This window comes from Ctenocephalides felis, unplaced genomic scaffold, assembly GCF_003426905.1.
Source record: "Ctenocephalides felis isolate EL2017-DRISC unplaced genomic scaffold, ASM342690v1 CF-g0.4_SCAFFOLD_01886, whole genome shotgun sequence".
Lineage (NCBI taxonomy): Eukaryota > Metazoa > Arthropoda > Insecta > Siphonaptera > Pulicidae > Ctenocephalides > Ctenocephalides felis.
Genome location: NW_020538040.1, coordinates 67,812,420 through 67,823,035, shown reverse-complemented (window position 1 = coordinate 67,823,035; position 10,616 = coordinate 67,812,420). Strand labels below are relative to the sequence as shown.

At 29.3% G+C, this 10,616-nt stretch overlaps 1 protein-coding gene and 1 pseudogene across 1 annotated transcript; one reads left to right on the top strand and one right to left on the bottom strand.

Moving 5' to 3' along the window:
* Nucleotides 1-261: 261 nt before the first annotated feature.
* On the bottom strand, nucleotides 262-5,914 carry LOC113375251 (annotated as a pseudogene).
* A 53-nt stretch (nucleotides 5,915-5,967) lies between these two features.
* Nucleotides 5,968-8,196, top strand: LOC113375249 (RCC1 domain-containing protein 1-like). Its single transcript, XM_026615193.1, has 6 exons — nucleotides 5,968-6,045; nucleotides 6,301-6,334; nucleotides 6,630-6,876; nucleotides 7,320-7,395; nucleotides 7,883-8,047; nucleotides 8,095-8,196. The coding sequence occupies exons 1-6, from the start codon at nucleotides 5,968-5,970 to the stop codon at nucleotides 8,194-8,196; spliced, it is 702 nt and encodes a 233-aa protein (XP_026470978.1).
* Nucleotides 8,197-10,616: the final 2,420 nt, after the last annotated feature.

Sequence of the window (10,616 nt, the reverse complement as noted above, 5' to 3'; positions counted from 1 at the left end):
TTCATTTACTAATAATAAACTTGTTTATAAAAATGTCACAATAATAATTTACTATTCTTTGTACAATAAATTACTACTAGGTCGTACAGATAAAATCATTAATAAATTGGATATAATAAAAACGGCATATTACATAATTTAAGATAAACACCAAGCACGGTTTTGATTTAAAATGGAAACACATTGAATCAACATTTTTCTCACTTTTTCTACATTAACAATTTTTCTATACTCACATGGGCTCTTAAAATGATCAACAATGTTTTGTACAATTTAGAATTTGGTTTTGGAGTTTTATGTTAATTGCAGCAGCAGTATAAATGTAATGCTTTTTGGAAGAAAGTATTATTTACGCTTAATATTCTTGAAAACCCATTCCATGCCATCCTGCAAAACAAATTTTATTGAATTGAATTTATTACAAAAAGTGATATTATATTGAATTACAAAAAAAAACAATAAACAGCAAAATATTTTAGAACTAATTTAAAGTTATGCAATTAACTTTGATTTAAGAGTATTTAAACCCTTTGCGGTCGGCAAGAATTCGTCGTTTACCCGCCAGCAACTCAACGCGAATTTTTGACAAAAACTTGCATTCTGTAAACGTTAAATTATGCAGTATATTTTTACAGTTAAGTAAGGAATTGAACAAATATAATTTGTTTTATGTGAATGTGAACATTGAAGAACATATATTTGTAAGAAATATCAAAATTTATTTCTTATAATTTTCTACAGTATGGTGAAAGCAAATTTCAAAATGCATATCGAGCTGATTCCAGTGTCGGTATAATTAGTTATTATTAACACTGTATATATAAATATATATTTTGTATGATTCTGATTAATAAATTGGATATAATAAAAACTTTCTAACCCAACTGTACTATAAATCGATCAAAATTTATTTAAACGAAGAATTATACAAGGATCTTTTTTGACTATTTATGACAACTTAACACGTTGTGAGACACAAATCGCTTTTATTTAGATAGCATTTACAAATTTCTCACAAAACAATAAAGGATTTGCGATTTTTTCCACGCATGTGCAGAATCTTGGTAAAAATAATTTTAAAAAGTCTTTTCTCCATTATATCTTCAACCAGTTTAAGAACAACGCATATATTACACAATATCTGTTTGTGATTTTTTGAAGTTAGTATTTTGTGAAATATTGTTCACTTGCAAGTTTAATGTTTATATTACATAGTGTAGTGAGTGCATTACCATATCCTGATAACATGGATTGTGATATATAGCCACCACAATGTACATAAATGTTATATGCATATCAGTTTGGTATACGCACTACTACATTAAATATAATATGTAACCATAGGTGACGCCATATAGTCGCCATCTGACCGCAAAGGGTTAAAATTGACATAGTACCTTGACACCAGCTCCTGTTAGTCCTGAACTTGCTTGAATTTGCCACGAACGATCTTTTAGTTTGTGAAGATTCATCATCTCAGCGATCTCCGAAGCTTTCATGGCAGTGTCTAAATCTTGCTTATTTGCAAACACTGCAAAAATTATAAAATTATATATTAATCATTCATGATGAGATTAGTTTAATAATATTTTAATAACTTTAAAAATACAAATCAAGAGTCGAATACACCACAGAGACGCTTTTTGGAATCTTACTTTATACAATTATACAAGAATAGTATTAACAAGAGGAATGATACTTCTTTACTGTGTGAAAATTATCATAAAATAATTAGGAACATTCCAATTTAGATGTAAGTCACCATATTACACTATATTACTTCTTTTTAAATTAGTTTTATTTATCTGTTTCATTATAACATAGTTTAGTTATTTTATATTCTTTTTCAATTTCAATATTCTCGTCCACTGAAGATGATATAAAATAATATGGTGAAACATATAGAAATGATGAACATTTCATACATTTCTACAGTTTTTATTTGATGTATAGCCCTCCAGATTTAATGTCACATATTTAAACATCAAGATTACTAAAATATTTTAGAATAATATATATATATATATATATATATATATATATATATACGAGGTGTGGCAATTAAGTAATAAGGCTGATTCAATAAAAACCGTATATTTCAAAATTATTCTACAACACTGTCATCCCCTTCAAAGTAGTTCCCTTGTGCAGCTATACAACAATTCCAGCGCGTTTTTCATGCTTGGTGACATTTCTGGAAGGCTTAGACGTCTACAAGTACCCTCGTCACATCCATCTAGAATCGATTCAAAATGGGCTTTCACCACCGATTTTGTTCTGGAAAACAAAAAAAAGTCACAGGGTGACATATCGGCCTAATAAGGCGGTTGTTGCAACACGACGATCCCTTTAGAGGCCAAATACAGAGACACGCTGAGGGCGGTGTGGCACAGCGCCTTGTCGTGATGAAAGATCCAGATATGGACGATGTCTGAGCGCATCTTGTTGAAGTTTTCGTAATATCGAGTAATTAGCGATAGTAAACTTGATTACGGTTTGCCCCAATTGAACAAATTATTTGTAAACGATTTCAAGGGTATTAAAACAGGCAATCATCACCGTTTTCACCTTCCTCGTTTCCACGTTATCACGCCCCTGCTTAAACTCCTCATGTGATCAAAACACCTGGCACTATCATCCTGCATATTTACAATTTTAGCGTACGTTTCCGAAGCTGTTGCGTCCAATTTTACCCAAAATTTTATCGCTGTTTATTTTGTTTCTCCATTTTCGTGACGAGCACCAGGAACACACGTTTACTCAACAAGGCAAAGCAGGCAAACTAAACAAGCCAGGGATATGGAAAATATATCAATAAAGAGGAGAAGGATGCCGGGAGAAGGAAAAGCATTTTTAAAGTCGTAAGATTACCGCAATCGCGCCAATATAATCAGGTTCATTACTTAATTGCCACACCTCGTATATATATATATATATATATATATATATATACGAGTTAATAAAAAAAGTTAATAACTTAAATAAGAAAACGTGTTTTACCTAATAGAGGTACTCCCTTTAATTTTTCATCAGCTAAAAGATCATATAGCTCGTCGCTAGATTCTTCTAGTCTCCTACGGTCAACGCTGTCAATGACGTACAACTAAATAGTATAACAATGAGAACGACTTTAGTACATGAACATATATATATATATATATATATATATATATATATATATATGTATATATATATGTATATATGTGTATAAATATGGGCTGTTCGTAAAGTAGTTTTTTATACATTTGGACAAGTCATTTTTTGTATAATAATACTTTATTAAATTACATATTGGCCGTTTTGGTCGAACAACTTTTGTCATATTTCTGGTAGTTGCATAATTTGGGGATCATAAAGTTTTTGATCGCTATATTGGCAAAAAACTAAACAAGACGCTTTTTGACCTCCTGATTTGAGGTGAAGGTTTTACCACCTAAAACTTTTTGTTGTTTGCTAGTTTTTCAAAGCAATCGCGCTGCGTAGCTGTTTTAGAGACAAAATATCAAAGTGAGTAACTACCCTACGGAATGTTAACATAATTGACTAATTATTGTTAAATGTCATTACCAGAACATCAGTGTTTTCGTAATAATTTCGCCAATAAGGGCGAATTTTACTCTGCCCTCCAATATCCCAGACATTTAATTTGTATCCTTCGGACGTAACAGATTTTATATTGAATCCGGCAGTCGGAGTTACCTGAAATGCAATGTTATATTAATCTGAATAGAACTATACATACCACATTTAAATTAAATAAACTTCACAGATAAAAGTATGTATATATATATATATATATATATATGTATATATATATATATATATATATATATACATATATATGTATGTATAGATATATATATATATATATATATAATATTATTATTAAATACTAATCAACTAATCTCACAGGGCTTCTAGAATCAAAAATATTTTAGTTGATCAAGGAGATCTAATAAATAACTTTTAAATTTTAACATGTTAAACAATTATTTTAATTTAGAATCATTGAAATCGGTTTACAATTTTTTTTAAAAAGTGTCAGTTTATATCTTATACTGTTAATTGTAATAAAATTTTGTATTTTTAATAAAACTTATTTGCGCTAAAAAAAAATTGCATGAGGGCGCTGAGAACCCTAGGACCGACCTCGTCTATATATATATATATATATATATATATGTGTGTGTGTGTGTGTGTGTGTATGTGTGTGTACAGTGCTGGACTTACAGTAGGGGCAGTCGGGGCTATTGCCTAGGGCAGCAAAACTTGAAAAGTGAGAAAAAAATTCTATGCAATATAATTATTATTCTCTTTATTAATATTTTTATTTCAAGCAATAAAATTAACACAAACATAATAAGATTGTAATGCAAAATTTGGATTCAAATAACCGATTATTAAAATTCAATATTTTTTATTTCAATTTTGCGCCGTTAATTTGAATGCATTATGAGCTTTTTTCCTGTATCTTCGGAAAAGCTAGATCTGCCTTGGCCAAAAACTTATCAACATGTCTCCTTATCAATAAGAATCATATGTTTTTTAAATTATTCCAATCGGTTGAACCGTGGGTTCCCAGAATAGTCGTTGAAAATTTGTATGCGCGCCAAAATGCTCAGAAACCTTCGAAACGTAAAGATGTACATTTTTTTTCATTTTCCATTTTTGGCGATTGCGATAACTTTCCCTACTGGGAGTTTATCGAATGTGCCTGTGAAGAAAGATCTTTAACGCAAAATTTATAAATCTTGCATTATGAGCTTTTTTCCTGTATCTTCGGAATAGCTAGATCTGCCTTGGCCAAAAACTTATCAACATGTCTCCTTATCAATAAGAATCATATGTTTTTTAAATTATTCCAATCGGTTGAACCGTGGGTTCCCAGAATAGTCGTTGAAAATTTGTATGCGCGCCAAAATGCTCAGAAACCTTCGAAACGTAAAGATGTACATTTTTTTTCATTTTCCATTTTTGGCGATTGCGATAACTTTCCCTACTGGGAGTTTATCGAATGTGCCTGTGAAGAAAGTCTTTAACGCAAAATTTATAAATCTTATATATATTATGTGAACATTGTTGATTATTTTTCTAAGACTTTGCCAGAGTATCACAGAATTATGATAAAGTCAATAATTATTGAATTATCAGATAGTATATTAAAAAATTTACCTCAGTTACTCCTCCGATGCCAAACGTTTCAGTATCGTAGTTTTTCCAGCATTATCTAAGCCGAGTAACAAAATTCTAATTTCTTTATCAGGAGATGATCTAAACGCCTTAATATTGCAAGGAGACCCTATCAAAGGTAAAAAAGATTCAATTATCATGAGCATTTCTAACTTATGCTCGACAAACAGACCCAGTAACTATGGCAACAAGAGTAATACAATTAAAATTGCTTCATTGAGATTTATTGATTGTAATACTTTAAAATACATATCAATTGTAATAGTACTTACCATTCCTATTGTTTCCACAAGCTTTAGGAACACAACTATATTTTAAAGTAGCAGTTCAAACTTTAAAACCAGGAACTCTAAACATTAGCACAGCCACATAAAAATATTTGGCCAAGCATAACCAACCTTATCAAAATAATATTTTAAAATTATTTACTTATATTTTTTATTATTTATTAAAATAATTTAAATAAATATATCGATAATTTTTTGTGTCAAAATTTATTTAAAATAGTATTTATATATGAATAAAATTGATATTCTCTTCTTATTGAAATTTTATGTTATAGCGTTAAGTTGGATATGCAACGTTTCAATGCGCATATCGCAAGAACTTCATAGTTTTGGAAATGTCATAACAAGTTGTGATAGTTTTGCTTAAGAATATAATATATAAAATTACATTGTACTAATGTACCATTTTTATCGTTGTATTTAGGATTATATTTCATTTATTAAACCCAATTGGGTTTTATTTTGTTTATTCATTGAATCAAGTTTAACGATGAAACTTTTATATTGTGGATTTAATGGCTTCAAACAAATTCCTCATGAAAATATTATTATTTCAAAATTAAGTACCGTAAACTTACACTGCTTGCAGGAATCAGAAGATCTGAATATTTCGAAGAAGCAAATAGAAAATATTACCCGAATTGAAATATTTCTTCATTGGTCGTACAATGTATTAATTATAATAATAATATTTATAAATTGGGTTATTGCAACAGTTCACAAAAATCATTAACCAAAAATTACGGATAAACAACAATAATCAAGTTACAGATATTTTTTGTAAGGACGATGTGCTAATACTTCTCGATTCTGATAAAATGTGTTTGCATATAAAAATAACAGTGAATATGAATTAGGTATGTATCTTAAATTATGATTCATCAGTTCTTTGTTCTGTATTAATTGAATCTTGTTTTAAAATTTCTAACTGGTGACTAAACTAAAGTTATGCAGAACAATTTGACAATGATTTAAAATTCTTAATAAATACATAAGAATATGGTTAAATGTGAATATTGTAGCTGGAAACTAAATTTAAGAAATTGTTCAAAACACTTGAAGATTTATTTAGACCTATTCTGTTAGTATAAATGTCTGATTTGGTATAAAATCTCTCATCCTAAATATTAATTTTTGCCTTAATTATTATAGAAACTGTATCGAAAATACATTATAATAAATATGTCACAAATAATGTACCTTGCAAGTCTGAAGTGGTGCAATATTTATGTGCGGGCCATTTTCTTACTGCTATAGTATCTCTAGATAATAATTTATACAAAACTCCAAAAGAGGCACGGGCAAGTGTAGATGGAACTGTTATTGATATATCTAGTGGTTTCGAACATACTTTATTATTAACGGCAGAAGGAAAAGTATATTCATGGGGCGTAGGAAGGTAATTTACATAAAATACTAACAAGTAATTACAATCTTGCGGCATATTTAAAGCTAATATTATTCTAAAGATGAACTTACTTACTTATGTACTTGTCACATAATTTGATAGGCTTATTTTGATAGTAATTTCTGTTGTTATATTATAGAAAGAAGTAGAATAAACTATTAACTAATTTATTTAGATCTAACTATTAAGTCAACTTTGTATTAGAACTATTTTATCTTATTTTTTTTTCAATTGCACAATATTAATTTTAAAATAGAAATGGTGTAATTTAATAATTGATGCCACAGAGCATTCTTATTATACAATCTATAATGTTGAATTATTCAACATTTGAAGAGATAATTTTTTATGAACAGCATTTTTTAATCTTGTATAAAATTTATAAATAAATTAAGTGAACACTTTGTTTATGATGGATCATATTATATTCTCAGCCGTGGCCAGTTGGGACATGGAGAAATATCTAATGAAAGATTTCCACGCTTAGTAGAAGCATTAGATGGAATACAGGTAGTAAAAAACAGTTCATTAAATGAAACACAAACTAGAAACAAAGATTAAAAAAAAAATTCATCAACTAATATTCACCTTATATCTACTCTAGATGATTTTTGTATCACTTTTCTAGTCAAATTTTTAACTTGTGCAATTATTTGCTTTCCTTGTATAATGTACTTTTCATAAACTGCATATACTAAACATAATTTTATACAATCTTTAATAACAAATGTAATTTGTGTGTTTTTATACACCAGCTTCTTAAATTTTTAGGACAATTTATGTAATAAATATGATTCAATGTAGTAATTTTATATTGTGAGATTATAAAAAGTCCGTGTTTTAAAAACTGCTTTGTGAAAAAATAATAAAAGTTTCATAGAGCAAAAACATTTTTAATAATTTGAATTGAATAGTAGAAGGAATTGCTAGTTTTTATTTGAAATTATTTTGATATGAGATTACATTATCTTTTACATATATATTTGATTTTCCGCAGATTTCGAAAATCTCAGCAGGTGGATGGCATAGCTGTGCAGTGGGCATATTAGGAGAATTATACACTTGGGGGTGGAATGAAAAAGGACAATTAGGATTACCTATTCCTAAGAGTTCTTTGAAATCTTTACAAAAGTCAATAGCTACAGAAACTGATTCATTCAATGCTATGTTTACTCCTAACTAATAACATTCATAGATAATGAATTTGAGGTATTTCAAATAAGTAGTGGAAACCGACATACAGTAATATTAGGAAACGACATGAAATTGTATGGTACAGGTTGGAATAAATACCAGGAATTGAGGATATGAAGTGAAAGATACCTCAGTGTATATTACAGTTTGTGAAATACCAAGCACAGGTTTCATTTAACAAAAGATATTAAATTGAAATGTGGACCTTGGAGTACAGCATTGATAGTGAAATAAGAAATATGTGTTTTCTATAATAAATAAAGATATATAAGTAACACAAATGAAATTTGTATTAAATGTATTTCAAATACAACTAGAAAATTTGCATCAAAATCTTTTGTATTATTTCTTTTATCATACCCATGCTAATGATACTTTAATGCTACAACAGAATTGATTTCTAAATCTTTATTACCAATTTATTAGTCTTTACAAAATCTAGTCTTATTAAAGGTATTGCATCATCAATTATGAACTTTTAGTAAAACAAGATAACAAGAAAACAATATCCAAGAATGCTATTGGAAGTGCATCGAATATCTGCCAGTACATATAAATGAATTACTTAATAATTCTGACAATATTAAATATAAAAGTGTTTCCCATAGACCATAATGAAACTAATAGTCACTGTTTTGACTTTTGAATAACCTGAGATACTTTTTTGTGATAAAGATTTTACTTAAAATCAGTGTAACAAAATCAATATATGTCAGTATACTATGCAACAAACTTTTTTCATTCAATTTTATTTCATATTATTATATTATTAGAACAGTGATTAGAACATAAGAATTCTATCAGCTATTAAGCTGATATGACTTAAAACTATGTTGATTTCATAGATAAACAGTTGGTACATCTCATGTTTTTGATTTTCATCATACTATTTCTGTAATAGTGATGAATTTTTAATGAAGCAGCAATGGCTGAAAACATATTGCTATCTATGTTTTCAAGTAAAAACCGGGTGTCACTATCAGGCTGCTCGAAGCTATATCATTTACGCCCAATTAAATCAACTACCTGTCAAAAAAATCGTCAAAATCGGTACAGCCGTTTTTGGAGATTAGCCCGCACAAACACAAACAGTCAAAAATAAAAAAAAAGTTAATTTGGTATATTATACGTACATATTTATATACTAAAATGCATATATTAAAAATCGGCTATGTCAGTATTGCCACTCCAATTTTATTTATATGTTTAGATGTATAGATTAGCTGGTCTGATATTCATGAAAACATCGAGTGTTACGAGATTAATAAATGTATGGGTACCTGTAACCTGTAAGTAATTTCTATAAATATGTTTATTTCATATTTGTTATTTTTCAGCAATCAGAACTATTAAATGTCCTATAAGCTGCATTTAGACGACGTTGTTAGATTGATTGTTCTTACTACTTGATAATGTTTTTTTTTATTGTTATTACTGAACGCTATTAGAAGAGAAGCCCATGGTCGCCTTTATAATTGGGATATTGCAGCAGTGCCCAAAAGGCTATTTTCGCGAAAAAACATTATCATCATGTGCTCAGGTGAAAACCGATGGCATTACTGCTGTGGAGTAATATTTGCTATTGGAACGGTTTGCAAACCCTTCTGTCACTCCCCTCCCGAACGAAAACCGACCATACCTCAGAGGTACATTTTATAAAAGTGTTCATTTCATCGAAGACGCTTGATCGGCTTACTTGGCACAGGTAATATTATATAATATATGATGCGGTATTATAATATTATCGGCATTGCCCAGATAACAAGTTACAATTTGTTATTTTTCCAATATTATTTATTTATGTAACTCACTTTAGTATTCAATGTTCGTGTAAAATTCAAATGCTATAGAATCCAATGCCAATTGCGATATTTTTTCATATTTTAATTGAATGGACAGAACGATGAAATTTGTGTGCGGCTGGTTTTGTGTACGTTTTTTTTTTGTTCGATTTATTTTTATGTAGTATGAGTCCTAGCTCTAGTTAGTTACATAGTAGCGAACGACATACGCTTCATATGCAGAATTTGATCCACGTGCTTAACCCCTTAACATACAATGGCGAATATAGCCCGCGTACAATGGCTAGGCAAAACGAAACGTAAATTGCGTATGATAATCGGGCCAGAAGCAAATATTACGCATTACGTGTATGACCCGATACTGTAATCGCAAGCATTACAATATATTTATTTATATAAAACTATAAAACACAAAATTATTTTTATTTTGCGCCAGATACGCTTTTTGCATATCTTAATCTTTCAAGACCTTCTGAATATTTTGGCATACCATAGAAAAAATGGATGTATGTGTGTGTGTGTGTGTGTCTTTGGATTCAAATTTCCACGATTTGGGAGCACGGATGACGTTGACGAGGAGACGTGCTTAATAGTTTTTGGCAGAGACAGTTTCAGAGATACGGGGCAAAAACTGTAAAAAAATATCTTCAACTTGCAACTCAGTTTGAATTGTTCATGCAATAAAAATGAGATGGTCCTCAATAGAATTCAGAGTAGTATGCACTGCGATTACGT